The sequence below is a fragment of the Bos mutus genome, chromosome 18 (assembly GCF_027580195.1).
Source record: "Bos mutus isolate GX-2022 chromosome 18, NWIPB_WYAK_1.1, whole genome shotgun sequence".
NCBI lineage: Eukaryota > Metazoa > Chordata > Mammalia > Artiodactyla > Bovidae > Bos > Bos mutus.
In genome coordinates this window covers 38,662,283-38,688,884 of record NC_091634.1, presented here as the reverse complement: position 1 = coordinate 38,688,884, position 26,602 = coordinate 38,662,283, and the positions used below count along the sequence as shown (strand labels likewise).

Sequence of the window (26,602 nt, the reverse complement as noted above, 5' to 3'; positions counted from 1 at the left end):
GAGAGATTTGCTTGTTATTGAGCAGCTGGGGAGTGAGCTTGTGGAGGGAGCTGAGGCCGGGAGCTGGGGCCCGGGACTGAAACAGCCCCTGTGAGCAGCGCAGACACCTGTGTACAGGAGCAGTTCTCTTTCCAGGATGTGGCTCTTAGCTCTGGTCCTGACCTCCCTTGGTTCCTTCACAGCTTGGGGTGAGTCCTCCTGAAATGCAGATAGCAGGAGCATCTTTGGAAATCCTTGTAGGGGACAAGGATGGGCACAGGGCAAAGCAGTGACAGGCCGGGTTCTGCAGCAGCTCGCGCTCTGTGAACTTGGATGGTCTAGCCCAGCCCGTGCCCCATGGCAGGAGACACAGGGGACCAAGCACGCCCTAGACTCGGCTCAGCACAGCCACACCAGAGGAGGACAATCAGCTCCCCTCCCACATCCCGCTGAGGACTTTGACACGCTCCTCCGTGTCTTTCCCTCTTGATTATTAATATGGATATGGAGTGGGTCTTTACCAGAATCCTGCAACGGATCTCTGTTATTGTTGTTTAATAGCTAACTCATGTCCAACTCTTTTGCAACCCCATGGACTGTAGCCTACCAGGCTATCTATCCATGAAATTTTCCAGGCAAGAATCCTGGAGTGGGTTGCCATTTCCTACTCCAGAGGATCTTCCTGATCCAGGGATTGAACCTGTGTCTATTGGCAGGTGTATTCTTTACCGCTGAGCTACTTGGGAAGCCCTGAAGGGATCTTACCAGCATATTAATACTGGTTCGGGAGACAGAGCGGTGTGGGTTCCCATCCCAGCTCAGCACTTAGGGGCTGTGTGTTCTTACACATGGGATGTCCCTTTTCTGTGCTTTGGTTTTGCATTTTGAAAATGGGGGTGACAACTCTATCTCCGTGGACTGTTGTGAGGTGGAAATGGGCTGTTTATTCTAAAGAGTGCCTGAAATAGAGAAAGTGAAAAAAGAGATAAAGCAGTTGCTTTCAAAGACACTGTATTACTGCTATATTAAAATGGTTAACTAACAAGGGCCTACTATACACAGCACATGGAACTCTGCTTAGTGTTATGTGGCAGCCTGGATGGGAGGGGAGTTTGGGGGAGAATGGATACATGTGTATGTATGGCTGAGTGCCTTCGCTGTTCACCTGAAACCATCACAACATGGTTAATCAGCTATATCCAAACACAAAATTAAAAGCTTAAAGCTTAAAAAAAGAGATATGTATTAATAGACTATTAGGGTATTCTAAGGCCCACAGATCAGGAGCCAAGTACCTTTTGGAAAGATGGTTTATGACTCACATTTTCATGGAGGAGAGAGACCGGGGTAAGTCACGAGGGAAGAAAAGAAATTGGGAGTAAGGGTGTTTATCTTGGACACTGATAGGGAAGGAAGAGGAGAGGCAGGATAAATAGGGTTGGGAGTGGCAAAGCAGACAATTTCAGCAGGCTAGGGGGTATGCACAGTTTTCAGGTACTTTGTCCTGGAGTGTTTGGGGCAGGATGATAGTGGCGAATGGGGAGGACCTGATAAAGAAGGGGACTGGGGTACAGGCTCTGGCAGGCTAGAAGGGGAAGTTCATTCCTGTCTCCAGGGATTGGCTAACTCTGGGAGGGGCAGTTCCCCCAGAATCAGCAAGGCTCCAGCTGTCAAAGCATCAGAATACGGGACACAGAGGACATGGTTAATACAAGGGTGCAGCAAGGGACCTCAGAATGCATCTGTACCATTTTGTAGATGGAAAAGCTGAGGCTCAGAGAGGGAACTGTACATGCCCAAGGTCAGCTGGAAAACCACGCTCTGAATTCTCTGTCTCCTGAGTCCAGAGCCAGTGCTCTGGCCATCAGTGCTCTGACAGCCCAGGCTGCACTGGGTTTTATCTTCTTTCTGGCTCTGTGACACTCTGAGAGGCCTGGAACCGAGGGGAAGAGCAGTTATGTGTTAGTCGCTCACTCATGTCTGACTCTTTGTGACCCTGTGGACTGTAGCCCACCAGCTTCCTCGGTCTAGGCAAGAATATAGGAGTGGGTTGCCATTTCCTTCTCCAGGGGATCTTCCCAACCTAGGGATCAAACTCAGTTTTCCTGCATTGCAGGCAAATTCTTTACCATCTGAGCCACCAGGGAAGCCCTAATTAAAAGCTGATTATCCCCTTACTTGGAGAAGGCAGTGGCAACCCACTCCAGTACTCTTGCCTGGAAAATCCCATGGACGGAAGAGCCTGGTGAGCTGCAGTCCATGGGGTTGCTAGGAGTCGGACACGACTGAGCTGACTTCACTTTCACTTTTCACTTTCATGCATTGGAGAAGGAAATGGCAACCCACTCCAGTATTCTTGCCTGGAGAATCCCAGGGACAGCGGAGCCTGGTGGGCTGCCGTCTATGGGGTCGCACAGAGTCAAACACGACTGAAGCGACTTAGCAGCAGCAGCAGCATCCCCTTACTGCTAGTTATCCCCTGGCAGGGTCATACCTTTTCCACCTTTAGAAAATCCATACTAGCTGGCTCCATTTCCTCAGTTACCTCATCTGTAAAATGGGCATATTGATGTCTCCCTAGCCAGGCTGCTCTGATTAGAGTGCCCACGTGGTACATAGTAAGTGCTCAATACACAATCATTACCTATAACACAAATGGTAGCCACTGCTGTCACCATCATTGCCTATACCTCACAGCCCATCACCCGCTTTTTCACTCTTGCCAGTTGGGCATCTGTCCATGTCATGTCTCTTGAAGGCTGTGTCTGTGAGACCAGATCTGGGTTATTCTTCTGTGTCTGGCCACACACTTTGAGAGGTTGGCCTTTCGTCTGTATCTAAAGGGGAACAGTTGGGAGGGTGAGAGGCTGGAAATCATTTCCTGTAAGGATGCTTAAACAAACTGCAGCTGTTGAGGATGGACAAGAGAGAACTTGAGGGACGAGCATGAACAGGGGTCACACTAAGACCACCTGCCTCATGAAGGTGCAGGATGCCCCCGAGCAGCAAGGACCGGGCCTGACGTGGCAACTGCAGGAGACGCATTTAAGCTCAGTGAGAAAAAACCGCCTGCTCCATGGGAATGGGACAGATAGAATGTGACCCCGAGTCACCCTCCCTCTGATGACCCTGTGAGTTAGGAAAGACAGCTTCACCCTCTCCTACATAAGAAGCTGAGGCTTAGAGAGTTGAGAGGACATTCAAGGTCACATGGCAAAGTATCAAAAGTGGGAAAAGTAATAAAATCCACCCAGAATCCAGTTCACTGTCACCACTGACATGTCCTCATTTCCTCTCAATGTCCAGCAGGGCTGGCACCCTCACCGCCTATTGTGGACACCGCTCAGGGCAGAGTCCTGGGGAAACATGTCAGCTTAAAAGGATTTGCACAGCCTGTGGCCGTCTTCCTGGGAGTCCCTTTTGCCAAGCCTCCTCTTGGATCCTTGAGGTTTGCTCCGCCGCAGCCTGCAGAACCATGGACCTTTGTGAAGAATACCACCTCTTACCCTCCCATGTAGGTCAGGGGTGTGGTTTTGGCATCTTTCAGTGGGGATGTTAGTCTCAAAGGGATGCAGAAAGGAGCCAAGGCAATCCACTGAGTGGCTCATACTTTGCTGTGAAATCCTCAAGCTCTTGTAGGTCCTTACCAACATTCCAGAACTCTCACAGCATTCTAGAGCCCTTTGTTCAACTAGGAGTTCACACTCTGTGACTAAAAGACCTCACGTGTCATAGGCAAGAAACATGCAGCCAAATAAATAATTAATTTTTTGAAAAGTGAGGATGGTAAGTAAAATTAAGACAATGAAAATCATACACAATTCCACAACCTAGCAAGAGCTCCTGTTCATATTTTAGATTCTATTTTTCTAGTCTTTTATCTGTTCCATAATTTCTCCTTTAAAGTGGAATCATAATTTCCTGTACCCAGTTCTAATGTGTGTGTGTGTTTCCCACACCAAAAAGCAATTCTTGCAGACCATATGTGTGTCCAACAGTTCAACTAATTTCTGACACTGTCTTGCCAGAGATAGCATCAGATTCCATCTGTGAAGGGCTCAGTCCCACAAAACCTCCCTCTACTTCAAATGCCAAATCCAAGTTGTCAACTGCATCTGACCAACTGGCTATAATTCAGAGGTTCCCGTGACCCCCTTCCTATGTTCTATTAATTTACCAGAGCAGCTCACAGAACTCAACAAACTAGTTTCCCCACTAGATTACCATTTCATTATGAAGGATATTGAAGGATACAAACCACAAGCCAAATGAAGAGATCCGTAAGGTGAGGTCCCTGACAGAGGACCCAGCACGGTGGCCACCTCCCTGGTTGTCCAGAGGTTAAGAATCCGCCCTTCCACTGCAAAGGGTTCAGTCCCTAATCAGGGAAGTAAGATTCCACATGCCATGCAGTGTGAAAAATAAAAACAAGTTCTGGTTCACCAACCAGGATGCTTTCTGAACCCGTCCTTTTGACTTTTTACGGAGGTTTCATTACATGGGCGTGAGTGTTCATTGCTCAGTTGTGTCCGACTCTTTGTAACCCCTTGGACTATAGCCCACCAGGCTCCTCTCTCCATGGAATTTTCCAGGCAAGAACACTGGAGTGGGCTGCCATTTCCTCTTCCAGGTAATCTCCTGTGTCTCCTGCATTGGCAGACAGCTTGTTTGCCTTGAAGCCCCCTGGAAAGCCATTACATGGCCAATGGATTGATGTCATTGGTCACTGGTGATTGATTCCCCTCCAGCCCATCTTCTCTTTCCAGAGTTCAGGGGGCTGTGAGAGAAGGTTCCCTTGCTTATAATAATGAGATTATTCCTCTGGCAACCAGTTCCCGCTTTTAGGTGTGGTCCAAAAGTCACTTCATTAATCCAACAGTATACACTGCTCAGGAAAGTATGAACACAAGGGTGTCAAGAGCTCTTCAGCAGAAACTGGCCAAAGATCAAATACATACTTCTTACAAATGCTCATTTTTCTTATATCACAGTATCGTATTACATGGTACAGATAATATAGATGAAAGCAGTAGACGAAGTTCATGAAAGTGTATCATGAACACCATTCTGTGTCATTAAATATCACAACCTGACGTTTAATCACCATTTTATATTGACTATTGAATCATAATTTCTTTACTCCATCTCTTATTTGGGGTTCTTCATTGTTGTTGATATTTTTTATACTATAAATAGCACTCTGATGAACACCCTATAGCTAAATTTTCATGCATATTCATTTTTGGATAAGTTCCAAGATATAACATTTTAGAGTAAGAGTATTTTAAAAATTTCCCTTCAGAAATATTCCAACTGCACTGTTTTAATTAATATATGAAAACCTCCATTAACTGAATTTTTGTCAATGCTTGGAGTTATTAAAATTTATTTATCTACTGAATAGGCAGAATAATGTTAATAATTGTTACCATCACCATTATATAAAAAATTATTCTTTTTATTCTGTGTTTGTTTGAATACTAGTGACATTGAGTATTTTTCCTTTTTAACTCTTAATCTTCTTTTATGAATATTATGTCCCTTGCCTAAGTGATCTGGGGAAAGTTCCCACAGGATGGAAATCAAGAGGTTATCTTTGAGGTTGTGACTCTGTGACTTGACAGCTGTGTCATCCAAGCACATCAGTGCCTCAGTTACCTCATCGAAATACTGAGGGCAGTCATGCCTGTTTTGGTGGGGGCATTGAGATCCGTAAATGTGGCTTATGATATCCTTGAAAACATAAGCACGACATAGTGTGACTCTTTCTGGCTGTGTGACCTTGGGCAGGTTCTCTAACTTCTCTGTGCTTCGGTTTCTCAACTGTAAAATGAGGATAATAATAGTACCCGTATCATGGGGCCAATGGGAATTTAAATGAGTTAATATATAAGAAGGATTTAAAACAACAGTTGGCAAGTTGAGAGGACTCAATAAACATTAAAAATTATAATATCTGTAGCATCTTTAAAGTCTCCTATTGGGACAACCAATAGCTCTTGCCTGTGATGAGTTGCTGACAAATATTAGCATGTCCATGTTGCTAGACCCTTATAGAAATCACTCCCCTCACTTACATCAGACAGATTGGGACCCAGAGCAGGCAAGGCATTCACCCAAGGAAACCCAGAAAATCAGGCTGAGGCAGGACTAAATATAGTTCCCCTAATGCTGCCCCAGAGAAGGCGATGGCACCCCACTCCAGTACTCTTGCCTGGAAAATCCCATGGATGGAGGAGCCTGGTAGGCTGCAGTCCATGGGGTCGCTAAGAGTCGGACACGACTGAGCGACTTCACTTTCACTTTTCACTTTCCTGCATTGGAGAAGGAAACGGCAACCCACTCCAGTGTTCTTGCCTGGAGAATCCCAGGGACGGGGGAGCCTGGTGGGCTGCCGTCTATGGGGCCGCACAGAGTCGGGCATGACTGAAGCGACTTAGCAGCAGCAGCAATGCTGCCCCACAAATATTTGACCCTGCTCTGTTGTAGGCCCTAAATATCTGCCATTTGATTGATTTCTCCTGGTTTCTGGAAGTCTCCTGTGGCCTAGAACATGTTTCCGTGTGGGCAGAATACAGCGGCACTCTACAGCGGCGTCATACAGCGCTGGTGTGGACCCAGGGATGCAGGAATGTTCCTTTCTCATGCCCATCAGCACATAGGGCGGCCTCCTTCCTTGACCCAGGGCATTCCAGAGGCCTAAGAAGGGAAGAGGGTCAGGTCTGACTGTACATGGTCCTGGGAGACCTTGGTGAGCCTATGGATCCCCATCGCATGCCCCAGGTATGGTAAGAACAACTCTATTTACTGGCCTGAAGCTGCCAGCCCAAGGCCTTTGAGGACCACAGAAGACATCTCCTTGGTCAGCTCTGATTGAACCTCAAGAATTCTTCTCTCTCCTTGCCCCTCACAGGTGCTCCCAAGACCCAGTGGGGGCACAGTTGCTCTCGGATCTCTTTACCAACAGAAAGGAGAACATTAGTCTCACGTTTTCCGAAGACTGTCTTTACCTAAATATATACACCCCTGCTGACTTGACGAAGAGAAGCAGGCTGCCGGTGAGCGGTGGGAACCACTGGGCAAGGCTGGTGTAGACTGGAAGGGGATGAAGGCAGTGTTGGGTGGGGGCGTCTTGGGCCAAGGGTCTTCTGGGGCCGCAGGGCTTTCTTGTGCACCACAGCCAAACCTGACATCAGGGAGCACAGGTTGCCCACTCCTCTGTTTCCCCTCGGCCAGAGTAGGGCCCCTGGGGGAGATTGCTGCACATCTGTAATGCACATTTAATTTTTCTGATGTCTCTCATGCTAATAGATGGACAAGAAGGATGACTCTTAATTGCTAGATTAGGAATCTGATACCCAGAGAGGGTAAAACGTCATTTCCATAAAGTTAGAGCTGGAAGCAATCTCGGAGATAAGCCAACAAGCCAACCCTTCCTTTACAGACAGACAAACTGAGGTCCAGTGAGGGGAAGGTGCAGTCACAGAGTAGGGTTGGCAGGACTGGAGCACGGGGCTCCTGGAACAGCCAGGAGCGCTCTGACACGCGCTAGCACGGAGCCTGTGTGTGGCCTTTCCTCAGCACACAGAGACCCTCTCTGACAGCTTCCTGTGACTTGGTGTCACAGCTTGGGGGGCAGAGCCTGGAGCAACAAAGATGTATTTTCCTTTGCCTTTGCCAGCTATCAAGATTTTCTTGTAGTTAATTTCAGTTCCTAATTGTTTTGGGTGAAGCTGATGACCCAGTGAGTCAGCATTTCCAGAATACATGGAACCCAGAGACAGAGCTGTCACGCAGGTGTATGTTCCTCGGTTCTTTGTCTTGTCACAACAAAGATTTGGAGTGATGGACATTAAAGCCCCTTCGGCGTGTCACAGCTCTCAGGTCTTGGATAGACTGTGTTACAGCTCTCAGGTCTCGAATGGACCATGTTGTAGCTCTTAGACAAATCAGTGTTACAGCTCAGTGTTACAGGTGTATTTTATTTAGAAGATAGCAGGAAAATCCATCTTTGAGGCGTGAGGGCACATCGATCCAAAGACACGAGGAGAAGAGCACCCCAGCGCGCGGGGGAGAGAGAGAGAGCTATCTTTGGCTCCTCTTTTTATATGTTATTTTTCCTGGGCCTGTCCTCTGTAAATTGGGCCAGCCAGGAGTGTTGTTTGTTTTACCTGAGGTCCTCACTCCGGTCCTCGGTCCTCGGACCTTCTTTTGTTCTATTTTTGCGGGCTTTTCCCTTCCTTGTCTTTTAGCCACCGCCGTTTTGGACTCCTTTTCCCTATTCTACCTACCTAACAGAGCCGACTTCTAGGCTCCGGCTGGAGGTCTTCGGGGCAGGTCTGCTGGAAAAGGAGGGGTCAGTGGGGTAGAGATGGGTGGGCACATCCAGCCATCACCCAGGAACACCCCTGGCATGGTGCCCAGATGTGGAGGAGGGTGTCTGTGAACTTGTGATTAGAAGCTCAGAGAGGTGGGGACAGTTTTTCACTCATTCATTTATGCATTCATTTCTTTTCCCTATTATGTACTCAGTGTTCCCATAGACAGAGCTAGAATTAAGGGTTGGGAGAAAGGAAAAACATAAAACCATGACCACACAGCCCCTATCTTCGAGGATCTGCACAGAACTGGACTGGCCTCACTGCTGACCAGCCCCTGGCTCAGCCTGGTCTCAGAGATGACTGCAAACTCAGTCCCTCCACCCAGAGGTAGTCAGGGAAAAAAAGTGTTGGAGGAGCAGGGGCTCCGGGAACCTGAGGCTGGAGAACCTCAGCTGTGGACACTGACTCTGGAACCACAGGGTCTGGGTGTAAATCCTTGTTCCACCTTTTACTGTTTCCTCAAATTGGGGATAATCACACACAAGTGTTCAGTGACCAATATGAAGATTTGTGGCAGTGTCTGGCACAGCACACGAGGCTAGTCTTCCTGAAGTTAGAGTTGAAGGGAAGGAATTCCTCCTGTCCAGCAGCCAACCTACTGCGGCATGGCCACTGGCTGCTGTGTGCTGGGTGGCTCAACATGTGGACTCTGCAGCCAGACTGCCTGGGTTCCAGTCCTGCCTCCACCACCCATTAGCTGCGTGACCTCGGGGTGGTTAAGTGCCTCAGTTTTCTTGTCTATGAAAAGGGACAGTAGTAATTCCTTTCTCATGGATGGTTTATTTTAAATGCTTGAATAATACTTGTTACATAATTTATATATGAGTTCTTTGATTTTTTTATTAACCAAGTGTTTCTATTATTTTAGTCATTCTCACTTTCTTGCTATGTGAACTCCTTAAGTTGAGGGCTGTGTGTTATGAATTATCATAATATGTGAATACATATTCACTCTCATCCTCAGTTCTTGCTCAGGTGCTCCTGGCACCTAGTAGGTTTTCAGACCATATTCATCAAATGGTTAAAGACTTCTCAGAGGAGGTAGTTTTAGGCTGGGCTTTGGAGGATGGGTGAGATTTGGGGAGCGGAGGAGGTAGCAGGAAGTCATATTAAGAAGAGGTGCCACCCACGGCATGTGCTTCTTAACATGATCATTCATTCACTTGAGAAGTTGAATTCGCCACACAAAAGGTAACTAAGATGAAGCTGAAACAAATTTCTAACCAAGGGCTTCTGCATGCTGAGTGTGCTGAGCTGGGTGAGGGGCCCAGGAGTGAGGGTGGTGGGAGTGCTGGGGAGGGGATGATGCTCGAGCCTTGGCTGTTCCCATGATGATGTTCTCAGCATGAAGAGTGCTGAGTGCAGGTGGCACTGGGGCAGGGGAGACAGGCAGGGGCAGCCGGGGTGCCCTGAGTAGGGTGGTGGCCTGGGCCACTGCTGGAGAACGGGTAGGTGACCAAACCTGCCTCTGAGGTCTTCCCCAGCTCTGCTTCCTGTAACCCTGTGGTTGCATCCTCCCCGTCCAGGTGATGGTGTGGATCCACGGAGGAGGTCTCATGGTGGGCGGGGCATCAACATATGATGGGCTGGTCCTCTCTGCCCATGAAAACGTGGTGGTGGTGACCATTCAGTACCGCCTGGGCATCTGGGGATTCTTCAGGTAAGACCCTGGACTCTCCTGGTGGCACAATGCCCCCAGCGTGGGGGTGCTAGGACCCCACTCTGGTCATGCAAGCCCTCTGGTCATGCAAGCCCTCAAGGGGCTCCTTGCTAGGCTCCCTACTAAGACATCTGAGTCCCCTCCTAATTGGGCTCCACCTACCTTCTCATTCCCCAGCCACCCTGGTGCACCTACTTCTGAGCTCTTACACATAAAACACCTAATCTCCCTGACACACTCCTATTATTCCTACAAGCCCAACCCAGTTGTCATCTCATCTGAACTGCTGTTCTTGTTTTCACTGTGCTGCCTGGCATGTTGCAGTCTCTTAAAGATGACAGTTACCATGTAGCACAGCACTTAGAGGCTCACACATCTTTCCTCCTGGGAAGTAAAGAAGGGGTAGACTCATGTGGGAGCTCCATGAAGTCTTGTAGGTGAAGAAACGGCTGCCTGGAACTGGGAGTTGGTAAGGAGCATCTGACTCCAGGGGTACATCTACTGGGAGGAGCGTTGGGCCACGCACCCCATTTCCTTCTGGAATTTGGCACACGTGTGAGTGAAGGCTTGAGTCTCCTGTGTGGATTCTGTGGGGACAGGAACCAGGTTTCCAGCAGGCAGTTACTGAGCTTTTCCCAAATGCACTGGCGCCAGGACCTCCTACCCTGAGATGCTGGGGGCTGGGCCGGGGGAGGGGTGGTCACCTCCCTGGAAAGACCTGTGGGCTGGGGAAGGGTTGTCCGAGGGGAGTCGTGTCCCAGGATGTGTCCCCTTCACGGAGACCCCTCATTTCTTCCCCCATGGCCCGAGTCTGCTCCCAGGGACAGTGTAACTGCACGTACTCGCCCCACTTCCTCTCCCCCCGGCCTCTCCTCTACCACGTGAGTCAGAGTTTCACCCCGACCATAGCAAATGCTCAATCAGTAGATGAAGGATGGCTCTGTAGAGCCCTGTAGCAGAGCAGGACAGCAGGAAAGTGAAGACCCTGTGTCAGGGCTGTGGAAGCCCAGTCCTTTCCAGAAGGCTCCCCTGGACCCCCAGCCCCATCTCTGGTCCTCAGGGCCCTGCCGGGACATCTCTGCTCCCAACCCCACCCTGTTCTCTTACTCACAGCACAGGGGACGAGCACAGCCGGGGGAACTGGGGCCACTTGGACCAGGTGGCCGCGCTGCACTGGGTCCAGGAGAACATTGCCAACTTTGGAGGGAATCCAGGCTCTGTGACCATCTTTGGAGAGTCAGCAGGAGCGGAAAGTGTCTCCATTCTTGTAAGTCTTCCTAGCCCTGATGTGGCTGCTGATAGGACCCCTTGCAGATCATCCCATCTAGTCCTGGGACCTTTACTTCCAAGACCTGGATTCAAGGCTGACCTGACTCTGTGCAGCATCAGATGGTGGAGAGTTAATGGCCAGACTCCCCTTGGCCTCCAGGAAGCTCAGGGCTCAGCTCAGCCTCCAGGGCCATAGCTGCAGCCACAGCTGTGACAGACACTCTCTTGCTGTCCTGTGTCGGTTGAGCTCATCCTCTCCTTCTTAATCATTTTAACGTTAGGACTCGCCTCACTTCTCTTGAGATTAGGGGTGGGTGTAAATGATTAATCAGAGGAGCCAACTTGAGGTTGGTCTGGGTGTCCTTGTCTGACTTGAAGCCAGGCCTACAGTTCAGGGAGACACGAGCACTAGGAACAGGTTGGGGGTCCCCTCTGAGGGCTCTGGGGGCTTGTCCATGCCCAGGAGGGAGGGCAGCAGTCTCTGGGGCTGAGGGATGGAGCTGGGCTGGGGAGAAGGAGAAGAAGAGGAGGGATGGGGGATGGGACAGGCGACAAGGGGACACAGACAGGACCTGGGAGTGTGGTGTGGGGAATGGGAATGAGGGAGACACCAAAGGAAGCAAAGCTGGAAAGCCAGATTAGAAGTTGCTGGGAGCTGTGGGAAACACTCCAACTATCTCACATTTTAGCAGAGAGTTAGTGCTATTACCGTTTTTTCTTTTTTTCGGTCGCTTGGCCTGTGGGATTTTAGTTCCCCAACCGGGGATCAACTGGTTCCCCAACTCGGTTCCCGAACCGAGCCCCCTGCATTAGGAGCTTGGAGTCTTAACCACTGAACCACCAAGGAATTCCGTATTACTGATTTTTAAAAATCTATGTTGGTTTCACAACTGAACACTAAGAGGAAAATGTTTTTATTTTTCATAAAGTGGAGAAATAAAAGTACAGAAAACCTCAAAGAAGAAAAAAATTCACTCGCAATCCCATTGTCTGTGGAGACTCACCGTGAACATTTTGATCTGTATTTTTCTAATTTTTTCCTATGATTCTATTATGTATTAATCTAGGTGGAATTTCTTAAATAAAAATTTTCCTTAGCATTATAAAACAACATAAATGTTTATCTAACAATTACACACCCTTTCATATTTTTGTGTGTATAGTCAAGTAGTTCCATGGAAAGAATGAAAGACAGCTTAGTTGCCCAATCTCACAATATTGAAACCTTGGGTTATTCCCAGTGTTTACTATTATAAACAACGTTTGCATTATTAAAAGTTGTTGTGTACCTCCATGCTCATTTTCCTTAGGATAAATTCTGAGTAATGGAAACAGGAAATCAGAACTGTGCCTTTACTTTATTTATTTATTCTATATTTCCCCAGCCAGGTTTAAGATTTTTTATTTACTTTTATTTTTTTAATTAATTCCTACTGGGGTATAGTTGCTATAAGAACTGTGCCGCTAAAGTGTTGCTAGGAGTTGCTGAGCTGCCCTCAGGTACTGCTGATTGTTATAGTCAGTGGGCGCCACACACCGCCTGTTCTGTCCCTCTGCTCCTGCCTCCCTCCAGCTGAGGTTTTCTCACAGATGCTGGGCCCATGGTCTCCACAGTCCAGGTGAGGGTTGTGGATGGGTATAGCTGTTGAAGACCACCCTCCCCATGAGCATAAACTCCCTTCTCAACACGGTCCTGCAGGTGTTATCCCCCCTGGCCAGGAATCTCTTCCACCGGGCCATCTCTGAGAGCGGCGTGGCCCTCATTTCCACCCTGGTCAAGAGGGACTCGAAGGCTGCAGCTGAGGTAGGTCTCACACTGGCCTGCCCGCACACCACGCGCTGCCCTCCTGGAGTTGTCAAGGGCTGTTCTTAGAATGGGGCCTGGCTGACATCCTCGAAGAATCACAGAGGTGAGGGTGGCTGAACATGTAGGAGAAGGACACACCTCTCCGCACCTCCCCCTTATGCCACTGCACAAACCGGGAAGAGAGCTGAAGCACTGGCCAAGAGAGTGAGGAGGGCAGAGCTGGACTCGGGCTCGTGACTCTGGACTGCCAGCCCCGTGCACTTTCCACAGAACCTGTTTCCCAAAGTGTGCCAGGTGGGGTGAGGGGCTGCAGAGTGGGCAGGGGCCTGTCACCTGTGTTGCCTCTCTCGGGGTCTGAGTCTGCTGAACTCATTGGCTCCATGTGACTCTGGAGTGGATTCTTCCTGGGGGTTTGTGACTGGGGTAGTCGCTTGGAGGATTCATTCACTCATTATTAGACATAATCTGACATCTAGCAACCTCATGAAGCTTCTATTATAATTTAGGAGGCAGTTAATAATTATATAATTGCACAACTTAGAAAATGTCAGCTGTGATTGGAGCAATAGAGGTACCTGATGTCAACAGAATCCAAAAGCAACACGTAGTCCAGTTTGTAACGCTCAAAATTCTCCAAGCCAGGCTTCAGCAATACGTGAACCGTGAACTTCCAGATGTTCAAGCTGGTTTTAGAAAAGGCAGAGGAACCAGAGATCAAATTGCCAATATCTGCTGGATCATCAAAAAAGCAAGAGAGTTCCAGAAAATCATCTATTTCTGCTTTATTGACTATGCCAAAGCCTTTGACTTTATTGTGTGGATCACAATAAACTGTGGAAAATCCCGAAAGAGATGGGAATACCAGACCACCTGATCTGCCTCTTGAGAAATCTGTATGCAGGTCAGGAAGCAACAGTTAGAACTGGACATGGAACAACAGACTGGTTCCAAATAGGAAAAGGAGTACATCAAGGCTGTATATTGTCACCATGCTTATTTAACTTATATGCAGAACACATCATGAGAAACGCTGGGCTGGAAGAAGCACAAGCTGGAATCAAGATCGCCGGGAGAAATATCAATAACCTCAGATATGCGGATGACACCACCCTTATGGCAGAAAGTGAAGAGGAACTCAAAAGCCTCTTGATGAAAGTGAAAGTGGAGAGTGAAAAAGTTGGCTTAAAGCTCAACTTTCAGAAAACTAAGATCATGGCATCCGGTCCCATCACTTCATGGGAAATAGATGGGGAAACAGTGGAAACAGTGTCAGACTTTATTTTTTTGGGCTCCAAAATCACTGCAGATGGTGACTGCAGCCATGAAATTAAAAGACACTTACGCCTTGGAAGAAAAGTTATGACCAACCTAGATAGCATATTCAAAAGCAGAGACATTACTTTGCCAACAAAGGTCTGTCTAGTCAAGGCTATGGTTTTTCCAGTGGTCATGTATGGATGTGAGAGTTGGACTGTGAGGAAAGCTGAGCGCCGAAGAATTGATGCTTTTGAACTGTGGTGTTGGAGACTTTTGAGAGTCCCTTGGACTGCAAGAAGATCCAACCAGTCCATTCTGAAGGAGATCAGCCCTGGAATTTCTTTGGAAGGAATGATGCTAAAGCTGAAAATCCAGTACTTTGGCCACCTCATGTGAAGAGTTGACTCATTGGAAAAGACTCTGATGCTGGGAGGGATTGGGGGCAGGAGGAGAAGGGGATGACAGAGGATGAGATGGCTGGATGGCATCACTGACTCGATGGACATGAGTCTGAGTGAACTCCAGGAGTTGGTGATGGACAGGGAGGCCTGGCGGGCTGCGGTTCATGGGGTAGCAAAGAGTCAGACACGACTGAGAGACTGAACTGAACTGAACTGAGTCCAGGTTTTAGGGGGAGGTTATCTTGAAAAGTTTTCTTGAAAAATAAAATGATCACGAGTTGAGTTGAGAAGGATTAGTAGTAAGTTATTTGATAAGAATATCCAGGAAGAGGGAACAGTCTGTGCAAATGTCCTGGGCAGGAGCAGGTATCTTAAGAGAGAGAGTGAGGAAGGCTGATGTGGCCAGGGCAGAAAGTGCAGATAGGACCTGGAGAGAGCTGAGGATGGGGCCATTGGCAGGGCCATGCTATGTAGGACCCGGTGAGGGCTTTGTCTTTATTTGGAGACTGTTACAAAGACAAAGAAAGGATGAGCAGCACAGAGTCCCTGCTGAGGAGTATGCCTTAGTGTCAGTGACGTGGAACATTTGGTCCGGCTGTGAGAGCTGGTTTGGTGGAGGGGTGGGGGCAGCAGCCAGACTTAAAGGGGTGAGTGGTAAGTAGGAGAGGAGGAGATAAGAGTCCAAGAACATTTAGAATTTGGGGGAACTTTTTTCAGAATTGTTTCGCTATGGACAACAGAAGCCCATTAATCAGGCTAAAGTTAAGAAGGGGGAGTTTATTCCGAGAAAATGGACGTGGTAGAGATGGACCTGGGTTTTATCCACAGGACCAGGAATGGCAGAACAAAGACTCTCAGGTTCCTTACTGCGCGCTCCCGCTCTTCCTCTCTCCTCCACTTCTTCCTGCGCCTTTTTATTTTCCCACCAAATACATACTGAGCGCTGATGTATGTCAGACACTAGACCAGGCTCTGGGCAGCCCGTGCACACTCTCCAGGGCCCCGTCATCATGGCGCCTGACTTATCTTCTTCTGCATTTTCCCCTCTGGCTGCAATTCGCAACTGACTGGCCTGAGGCCACATGGCTATTAATCGGATGAGCCAAGATTTGAAATTAGAAAGTGGGATTCTGGATTCCAGGCTCTTAAGCACCCCTTCCGTGCTGCCTCTCTCTAGATGTTCAGCTTTGAGATCATTCTGCCCACTTTAACAGAGATTAGGCAGCAGAGGCTGAGGAATGTAAGTGGCATCGCTGGGACCCAAGACCTACTGGTCTGGAGTATTTTCTGCTATCACAGGCTGCCTATAGAAATTGAGGTTGGGACAGAACACTCAGTATTGATGGAAGGAAGAGAGATGGCTCTTGAACTCTCCTGTCACCTGTGATCTCTACAGCAAATGGCTGTCATTGCTGGCTGTAAAACCACCACCTCAGCTGTCCTTGTTCACTGCCTGCGCCAGAAGACAGAGGACGAGCTCCTGGAGATAACACTGAAAATGGTAGGTGCATCTACTCTTTTGGAAACACAAGCCCCCTACCCTAGAAACATGGCCCCACGCTTCATTATTTCACCTTCAGTCCTCTTGCCCTGGAAAAACTACCTGGGACAGTTTCTCAGCTCCCAGGAGGAGTGTCAGCCTCTAGATCTGAATGGGAACTTTCTTTCCTTCCTTCCTTATTACAGACTATCTCAGATGTTAGCAAAGACAAAAAAATAATGTAATAAACAACTGTGTAATGACTCCTCATATCTATCAACACTTACTTTTTCCAATATTGTTTTCTAATGTTTTTTAAAAGTTTATTTACTTATGGCCGTGCCGGGCCTCCTTGGCTCTGTGCGGGCTTTCTCTAGTCTTGGTGAGTGGGGGCTACTTTCCAGCTGGTGGTGCCCAGGCTTCTCATTGCCGTGCCTTGTCTTGTTGTAGAGCACGTGCTCGAGGTATGGGGGCTTCAGTTTCTGATATGTTTTTAGGAAATTAAGCATTACATATTCTCAGAGATAATTACCACCCTGAATTTGGGGGATGGGACTATTTCGAACAAAGATTTTCAGAAATATTGTCACAATTTGTTTTGGTTAATTTAGAAACCACCTCAATTATAACCCAGTGGTGGTCCAGTTTTTTAGATTTTCTGTGTGTCTGCCTCAATTGTGACTCTAATATAACTGTATCTACCCACTCATCCATCCAACCTTCCATCCATTCATTCATCATTTTATCTGTCCATCCACCAATGAATCCAATTTATCAGTGTCTTTTCATCAACCTTAAATACTATCAATTCATCTATAGCATTCATTCATCTGTTACCAATCATCCACATGTATGTATTTCATCACCCATCTCTCTAAAATCAATGATGAATCCATCACCTAGTCGGCTGGCTATCATTCATCTATTCACTTATCCCCCCAATTCACCCATACTCCTTGGATTGACTAATTTCATCCATCCATGCATCTCTGCTAAGTGTATGCAGGGAGATAACAGGGCAGGTGATGCAGACATAATTGGATATAGTCCCTATTCACAAGGAACTATTCAAAGAGAAATACACACATTGACTTGAGTGGATTGGGTGTGGTGGGAGTACAGAGAGGGGAAGCATTCATTATAACAAGCAGGGCTACTTCACAGAGAAGGTGACATTTCAGGACTGATGGATGGCTATGGTGGTGGGTCATCACAGGAAGTTAACAGCATGACAGATACCCAGAGAACAGCACATTTAGAACCAATGGGAACCATTGGAGTCGCCTGAGCACCTGGACTCTCTGTCTGGACCCTGGAATCCTGAGGCTACTCCTGGACTCCCCGGGGCTAGACTCCAGCACTGGATTCTGCTCTATTTCCATGGGTAAAGTCCAATGTAGCCTTGGATCCCTGTTTCTCAGGCTCAAATAAGGTGACCACTGTGCTCAAAGATAAAAACACAACTGTTTTCTGGTTGTGTACATTTCTTTCAGAGGTAAATTTCTTTCATCAATTCATGTGGCACAAGAGATTCAGCTTATAAGGGGAGAGTGGCTGACTTTGGGGAAACCCAGAGAACCTAAGAGTCCATGTTATTCTTCTGAGATCTTCTGAGATCATGTGGAAGTGTTTCCAGGATTATCCTCTCTCTCCAGTACACACACACACACACACACACACCTGCACACCTGGATTGTGGGCCTACAGCACATAATGGAGGGATCCTTAATAGGATTTCCTGCATACTGGTCAGGCCTGTTAGCTCCAGTGTCACAACAAAGCTAGCACAGTCTTGGTAAGCTCACAACAAAGAGAAGTGTGGGGTGGGCTGAATTTCATTGAGCTTGTAGGAGTCAGGATTTTCTAAAGTAAGATAAGAAAATTCATCTCAAAGTGTCTTGAAAAGAGAAAGGAATATGTTGTGACAGAATCTTCAGGTAACTCACTGCCAAATCCAAGAGTGGATGGCTTCAGGCATGGCTGGATCCAGATGCACATATGCTATTATTAAGAATCTATCGCTATCCCTCAGCTTTTAACTTTCTGTGTTGGTTTCACTCTCAGACTGATTTGTCCCCTGGGGAGGTTAAAGACAGCAACAGTACTCTACTCTTACATACTATCTGCTTAGAAACCCTATTTCCCAACAATTGCAGCAAAAATTTGGATAAACTCTATTGAACTGACATGGGCACATGTCCACTGCTGAAGTAGTCCCTGTATTCAGGGATTTGGTGCACCGGAGGTCACATACAGATGTCTGCAATGATGGAGTGAGAGTGGGAAAGAGGGAGTTCCCCAAAGGAAAATCGGGGTGTTGTTGCCTGGAAGAACAGAAGGGGAAATGGGTGGAAGGAAGGGCAGGCACCAAAAGTCCTCTGCAGAGCTCCCCTCCCCCATCCCACACCTGCTCCCTGTGTTGGTGCCCAGGGGAGGGTGTCCTGCCTGCTTCCCTTCAGCCCAGCCAGGGTGGCACCAGGAGGGAGAAGTTGGTATCTTTGAGCACAGCTCACATAGGTCAGCTTTCCTCCCAGGAAGCCTCCTCACCACAACCACTGTCTTTGTCTTCACAGAAATTTTTCGCTCTTGATTTACACAAAGACCCCACAGAGGTAAGGACCTTTGGTTTCTTGAATACACATTTTAAGTCTTGACACCTTTGCTCCGTTGCTAAGTCAAGTCCCATCCTTTGCGACCCATGGACTGTAGCCCATCAGGCTCCACCATTCATGGGATTTCCCAGGTAACAATACCGGAATGGGTTGCCATTTCCTTCTCCACTTGACACCTTTAAGCTCCAGTTAGTGAAAAGGAAAGAATGAAATAATTCTTCTCTGTAGAATCATGGTATCTCCTTGTGTTTATATTGCTGAGGCCCAGAGAGGGGCTGTGACCTGCCTGGGTCACACAGCCAGGAAGACCAGACATAGGACTGGAACCAGTTTCCCGGACTCCTAGTCCAATGCCCCCAGTTTTGAACTCTGTGTCCCTGTCCCCAGCCAGCCCCTGGTCTTGTTTACGTTCCTAAAAATGCCCTGTTGGGAGAAGGTGAACGAGAAACCTCCATGTGGGGAGTGGAGATGACTGGGTAAGGGGCTCTTCAGGAGCCTTCACGAGGAGCCCAGATCATCTCCTGGGGGCTGCAGGGTTGACTGGCTGTGCAAGTCACTCTATTTGCAGGCATGTGGGGAAAGGAGCCATGAGTCTCAGTCCTCAGGACACCACCCCTCTCCCAGTCATGCAGGAAACTCCAACAGCAATCTCCCCAGGCCGAGAAAACATTGAGGCCTTGTTGGTTGGTGTTTTATTATCAATAAATATTACACATAACTAATTGTCTGTAAGAAATGTATATTACATAAGGTGTCTTTAAACAAGAACATACGCAACACAAGGTTGAGAAAATGTGACCAGAGGCTCAGGAACCTGGCCCCATATTTCCCCTGTTGAAGTGACAGAGCAGTCCCTAAATCAGAGTCGTGGTAACTTTACAGAACTTAAGTGCTACAAATAATGAGAATGTTACTGAACCAATCAGGGGTCTTGCTCCTTACTGGTTATGAGATCAAATACATATTCACAAATCGTAAAAAAGAAAGGTGACTTTAATCAGAATGCAGGAATCTGGGGAGATGGCGAAGTCAGCATCCCCCCAAAACCACCTCCCAAGTTTCCGTTTGGCCATGAATCTTTTTGCTGTTGTTGCAGCATGCAGGCTTCTCTCTAGTTGTGGTACGTGGGCTCAGTAATTGTAGTGCGTGGGCTTAGCTATCTGTAGGCATGTGACATCTTAGTTCCCCAACCAAGGATCAAACCCGAGACCCCTGCATTGCAAGGTTGATTCCTAACCATTGGACCACCAGGCAAATCCCTGGTCATGAAACTTTTTAAAGAGCAACAGAGAAGTAATCTCAGTTCGCCACTGAGATAGGAGGTCAGAGTGGTAGCCATTCCCCTCTGTCCGCAGGCTCATATGCAGGTTGTTGATTCCTCGTGATCTTCTAGATATCATCTTGTTCACACAGTTTATTTTGGAGATTACTAAAGGGGAAGCTAGGGAGAAGACCTGGTCATCTGTTAACTACTTATTCTTCATTTCTACTTCTTTGATCTATGGGAAGAACCAAAAAGTTAAGCAAGGTATTGTGTGATTAAAAGATCTGATAAGTGTGCTTGGGCTGGAGATGAATAGAGCATGGCGGTTTAAAGCAACTGGTTTAAAAGTTGGTTATCATATAGCTTTGCTAAAGTGACCAAAGTAAAGGGACTTTCTGCTGAGGGTGGTTCTGTAAAGAGATGCTTGCAAGGACTGTAGATGGAGGAATGCACATAGATATATTACTATGTACACTTCAAATTAAATACACATTATATGATATATTTTCATACCAATTTGAGTGGAGATCTGTCCCCATCACATGACCACTGCTGTCCCCTGGTCAGAGTTCAGCCCTCTCGGATCTGCAGACTTAGCCCCCTCTGTTAGGACCCAGGTGTGTGGCCACCACCCACGGGCACCCAGGTGTGTGATACTGGCCTCGAGTTCCAGCAGGTGGAGAGGAGGATGAGGGTGTGACTTGGAAGAGGAAGCACAGACACTCCCTCGCTCTCTTCCCTAGAGCCATCCTTTCCTGCCCACCGTGGTTGACGGAATGCTGCTGCCAAAGATGCCCGAAGAGATGCTGGCTGAAAAGAATTTCAACAGTGTTCCCTACATGGTGGGAATCAACAAGCAAGAGTTTGGCTGGATTATTCCACTGGTGAGAAAGCGCAGGCCTTGTAGACTTGTCTCCCATCCCATCACCCTCCCATCTCTGGTCACAGACCTCTCTCTAGGAGAGAGGCTGTGTCCCCAGGGCAGCTGTCCCCTTCATACAAGTTGACATTTCCATGGAAACCATCTCTGATGGTCCACACTGTCATCTGGGAGATGTAGCCCTGGGGACCCACGTCCCCAAACACTCTCTAATTGTCCTCCCATCCATGGATCCTGAAATATCGGTTCCAGGAGGACTGGTGGAGATCATCACTGGGCAGATGAAAAACCTGGAAAGGACCAGGGGCTCGGGAGTTAAGGAGAGTGGGGCTTGGAACCTGCAGCCTCTCGCCTCAGGCTTGCTGCTTTCATGCTTTCTCCGTAAATTACCCCCGCCTCACCCATGCTCTCACTCATCTCACTGGAAAGAGTCAGAGGAGCCTGCTTCCTCCTGAGTTAAAATTGACTTATAAAAGTTAGGAAGGGCTTTCCCTTCTGACAGAGATAAACAAAGCCAGACACTAGGTGAAGTGGTAACAGATTTGATTCAGTTACACCCCTGCTAGAGGGAAATGACCCATCGTGAACTGAACCCAACCCCTGAAATGAAAGCCCGGAGCCTCTTTAAGGCATGGGTGAGGCAGGGTGGATTGTCTGTGTGACTGGGCTCCCTGGATTTGTTAGCTGGCATTTATGTGGAGAAGAAACAACTCCTGCCTTTATGACAGGAGGCAATGGTGTAAGTAGAAGCAAGACCCCACTGAACTTAGGCCTTTATCATCTCACAGGGACTGGAGGAGAGAGCAAGAATTATCCCTGAATGTTTGTTTTTCATAGAGATGGCTCTCAGATCCTTGAGGAAACAGTTTTGGGTGGAAGACTTACATCTAAAGGGGCAAAGAAAAGATTTAGAAGGGGTTCGTGGACCTACCTGCCTATCACCAGGTTTGGGCTGGAACAAACAGTAAAATCTCCTGGCAGCCCAGAGCTCTTTAAGGGGGCCTGTGGTCATCCTGGGGACATGGCCTTAAGCTTCCTGCAGCTGTCCTGGAGTTTGGTCAAGTCTTAGGACAGAGTTTTGATGGAGTCGTTATGTGCAGAGTTCTGTGGTTCTTCAGCATGATTTCAGAGATTTTACCAAAGGACCCAAGTCATAATGGCAGGATTTGGAGCTTTCTCAGTTATCTGACACAGCAGGGTATTTGTGGAGGTCTGTGTCATCTGCCCCAGGGCCTTCCACTTCAACAGTAGGCTGGCTGAAAACTTTCCTTTCTGTCTTGATGATTATTGTGGGAACTCTAGCCTAATTATTTGTACACACACACAAAGACTGGGGCACCTTCCCTTAACAATTACTTTATCCTCCTTGCACTCCTTAATCTCTAGATATAAAAGTCTGTTTGATTCATTGGTTTTGCCCAACTCATCAAAGACCCATGCCCATCAAGACATGGCAAAGTGACCTTAAGTCTGCGTTGGTTTGGTCTCTTGGGTTTTTCCTGCCATTGCTTAATGATTCACAGTTGTTTAACCTTTGTTTTAACAGTTCATGAGCTACCCTCTGCCTGAAGACAAGCTGGACCAGAAGACGGCCACATCACTCCTGTGGCAGTCCTACTCTCTCCTTGTGAGACTCTAGGAATCACAGGAACCGGTTGAGCCCCAGAGAGGGCCAGAAGCGTGTCCCCAGTTGCAGAGAAATTAATGGCAGAATGAAGACTGGGGCTGGGGGATTCTGATCCACTTTTTCTACTTTTCTTATTGTTACTCAAGTTGAGGGGTGGGGGAAGTTTCAAGTGGGCTTAAAAGGCTCACCATTAACCAAACAAGAGATGCTGTGTCACTCACCAGGGGTGGTGAGGTCAGAAATTGAGAAGTAGCAAAATTAAAACCACCAAGTGAATGAATAATATTTAAGAAGAATTTATTGTACATAAACACCACTTTTCTCTCTGGGAGCTTCCAACTTCAAAGGCTGATAGGTTTGAGGACATGAAGTTACAGCATATGGCTTCTAAAGTGAAAATGAGGAAGTTGTCCACCTTTCCAGTGGTTGCTTATTACAATAGAGTTTTTCAGGTGTCAAGGGAATGGTGAAAAGTGATTATCTCATACCATTTTAGGGAGATGACTTAAGTTTATTTTGTGATTGTCAGAGGGCTTTACAGAAAAATAACCTAAATTAGGTTTTGCTTAGGTGCATGAAATAAGCGAGAGTTAGTTTTGCTCCCATGGCTTAAATGTTTTGTCTGCACAGATAATTCATAAGTCTGGTCTCTACCTTGTATTTAATTTTAACAGTGGTCACTTTCACTTGATCTATTTCAGAGCATTCCTGAGGAACTGAGTCCAGTGGCCACTGACAAGTATTTAGGAGGGACAGACGACCCTGTCAAAAAGAAAGACCTGTTCCTGGACTTGATAGCAGACGTGCTATTTGGCGTCCCATCTGTGAATGTGGCCCGTCGCTACAGAGGTGAGTCCTGGACATTAGGCAGGAGAGGGTCACCGCCATTCCACCTTCACTGGTTCCTGCCCGGCCCTCAGCCCAAACACACACGTGGAAACTGTTGAGACTTGTACATCCGATACTAACTGCATTTGGCCTGAAATGCTCAAAAATAGGCGGAACTGAAAGCACCTGTTGTGCTGCAGGTATTCTCCACAGGAATGAAAAGCAGCCTGCTATCAATGAAATGTAGTGGTATTTCTGTGGACATAAACTGTGTGTATCTAGATGTTCTGGTGTGAGAATGCATCAGGGCAAAGAGGTTTATATGAGTTGACCCGATGCCTCTACAATGATAGTTATTTTTAATCAGTTTCCCCAGAGTTTCAACATTCGTTTATTCATTCATTCATTTACTCGGTCACTGAATAAATACTGGTTCAAAGGTAGTTCCACCTCCACCACCAATGTACCCTTAAGCAACTCATAGGATTTTCCCAAGCTCCTTATTCTCTACTGTGCTCATAACCAGGCACCTGCTGCAGGAACACACAAGGTTGGCACACGGTTGGTTCTCACAGTGGGCAGCTGTTATTAATGCTCTTGTTGTTCACGCAGGACCAGGCGTGCCCCCCGTTTCCTGATTGCTCACGGCCCCCTGGAGCCCTTGATACCATCCAGTTGTGTGTCTGCTGAAATGAACCATGTATGAATCCATGTTTTCCAGATGCGGGAGCCCCCACCTACATGTATGAGTTTCAGTATCGCCCAAGCTTCTCATCAGAGCTGAAACCCAAGACGGTGATAGGGGACCATGGGGATGAGCTCTTCTCTGTCTTCGGGGCTCCATTTTTAAAAGGTGATGGCCTTTTGGTGACTATGAACTTGGAGTTAGGAGCTCCTGGTCCGATATTTGATTTGGTAACTTGCGCAAGTTCCTCCTTCTCCGCAGTTGTTCGTTTCCTGAAGTCACCGTAACAGGGACAAAGGGCCCAACCATTTGTTGTTGTTGTTCTAGCGTACATGGTGTAGAATGCATATTCTTCTGCCCTCACCCATGGTCACTCTAGAATCCAGACCTGGGCATCAGCAAGACGGGAGTGTGTCACCCTCAGGGCCCTGCTCAGGGCTGCTGCTGCTGCTGCTAAGTCGCTTCAGTCGTGTCCGACTCTGTGCGACCCCAGAGACGGCAGCCCACCAGGCTCCCCCGTCCCTGGGATTCTCCAGGCAAGAACACTGGAGTGGGTTGCCATTTCCTTCTCCAATGCATGAAAGGAAAAGTGAAAGTGAAGTCGCTCAGTCGTGTCTGACTCTTCGAGACCCCATGGACTGCAGCCTACCAGGCTCCTCCATCCATGGGATTTTCCAGGCGAGAGCACTGGAGTGGGTTGCCATCGCCTTCTCCTCTGCTCAGGGCTAGAAGGCCACTATTCACACCACCCTCACAAGAGCGTCTCAGAGTACGAGTGAGAGAGTAAGGTTATAATTGCTGTTAACCTTGAACCAGGACTAATGTGTGTGTGTCTATATATCCAACCATCCATCTAAAGCTCGTATCTTTTTTAATTAAATATATTTAACATTATAATATTTTAAAGAATAACTCTCACAAATGTCTTCAATGTCTCCACCATCAACAGTTAACAGACAGCTTGTGTGTGACACACCCCAGGGCTGTGCCTCTGGACACTTTCTGATGGATGACTATTTGGGGATCTTGCAGCTTGGTTATTTTTCAGATTCTGAAAACATATGTAGGTGAAGGAAACTGAGGAAAGACCCAAAGCATCCTGGGAGGTGGGGTTAGTCTAGCAGCAGCCCTGGGGTGTGTCCCTAAAACACTGAAGGGGGAAGGGCAGTTGGGTGGGCACAGAAGACAAGGTAGTCAGCTTATGGATCGACTCCAGCCCTTCACTGAGCCCAGCCTCAGTTGGTAACTGTCAAGCTTAAAGTGTACTTGAATTACCCAAGATCTTCTTAAAATGCAGGTTTAGACTCAGCAGGTCTGGAGTAAGGGCTCCATTTCTGAATCTATTAACAATTTCTTAAGTGCTTCTGTTGCCCATGAACCACACTTTGAGCAGCAATGGCTTTGTCCTCTCCCCACAGATGGTGCCTCAGAAGAGGAGATCAATCTCAGCAAGATGGTGATGAAATTCTGGGCCAACTTTGCTCGGAATGGGTGAGCTGCTGGCAGACATGGAGTGGGGTTGGGAAGGGACAGGGCGTGTCTGTTGGGTGAGGGGAGCTTCCAACGTGCGATGGTCAAACACCTGGCCCTGTGACCTCTGACATGAGAGCTCCCTGTGATGGACTGGCTGCCCAGGACATGGTCAGCCTCTTGTCTCTGGTGGCATATGAGCCTTTGGCAGAAATGAAGCCATGGTGTCCCTGATCATCTCAGAGGGTTGTTGGGACCAAACCTTTGCTTTGGTGAATTTCTATTTGATTCTGTTTCAGGAACCCTAATGGGGAGGGCCTTCCCCATTGGCCAGCGTATGACCACAAAGAAGGGTACCTTCAGATTGGTGTCAACACTCGGGCCGCTGAGAAGCTGAAAGACAAGGAAGTAGCTTTCTGGAATGAGCTTCTGTCCAGGGAGGTGGCAAAGAAGGCACCACACTTAAAACATGTTGAGCTGTGAACGGGAGGCTCGACTGGGTCCCCAGATGGAGGTTTCTCTAGAAGTGTTTATGTGCCAAAGAGGCGTCTTATTGTGGAGGCTGAGGAATTATCCGATGGGAGCGGCAGAGGTCAAGGAGGGGGAGTTTCTGTTTCTGTGGCCTCAATTTGGAAATAAACTTTCTTTTGGAGACCAAGTCAATGTCTTTGTCTTGTGCTGGAATAAAGTCATCCTCCTCAGTGAGAGAAGGATGAAGGCAGTGGGCACCATCGGCAGGAAGGTGCTCTGGCCATTCTGGCTTGATCTCTGGACGTGCAGAGTGGAGCGGGCTGGGCCCTGGGAGGTGCTGAGGGGGCTGCTGCATCCGCTCCACGCCTCTGGGCCATCCACAACTCCAATGAGAGGATGTGGGGGACCAGAGTGCTGTGTCCCCCTCCTCCATGCGGAGCTGCCTGTAGAGATGAAGGCGACACAGACTGAGGATGTCCTGGAGTGGGAAAGAGGGGGACGGGGCATGGCGACATGTGGCATGGCTGCCTG

General features: G+C 47.9%; 1 protein-coding gene across 2 annotated transcripts; it reads left to right on the top strand.

Annotated features, from left to right (window-relative positions):
• On the top strand, positions 1-26,258 carry LOC102267380 (liver carboxylesterase). 2 transcript variants are annotated; one of them, XM_005890927.2, is made up of 14 exons: positions 1-188; positions 3,286-3,493; positions 6,893-7,037; positions 9,887-10,020; positions 11,134-11,287; positions 12,989-13,093; positions 16,151-16,255; positions 18,808-18,846; positions 20,854-20,994; positions 22,537-22,617; positions 23,319-23,466; positions 24,167-24,298; positions 25,549-25,621; positions 25,900-26,258. In XM_005890927.2, exons 1-14 carry the CDS (start codon positions 137-139, stop codon positions 26,081-26,083), a joined length of 1,701 nt encoding a protein of 566 aa, XP_005890989.2. In that variant the 5' UTR covers positions 1-136; the 3' UTR covers positions 26,084-26,258. The 2 variants fall into 2 exon arrangements, with proteins under 2 accessions (XP_005890989.2, XP_005890990.2); XM_005890928.3 differs by having other exon boundaries at positions 2-188; positions 3,289-3,493.
• Positions 26,259-26,602: the final 344 nt, after the last annotated feature.

Coding starts and splice junctions, on each gene's coding strand:
- LOC102267380 (XM_005890927.2), top strand. CDS start 137: ATGTGGCTCTTAGCTCTGGTCCTGACCTCCCTTGGTTCCTTCACAGCT. Junction 3,494..6,892: donor ACCACCTCTTACCCTCCCAT/GTAGGTCAGGGG, acceptor TGCCCCTCACAG/GTGCTCCCAAGACCCAGTGG. Junction 16,256..18,807: donor TGGAGATAACACTGAAAATG/GTAGGTGCATCT, acceptor TTGTCTTCACAG/AAATTTTTCGCTCTTGATTT.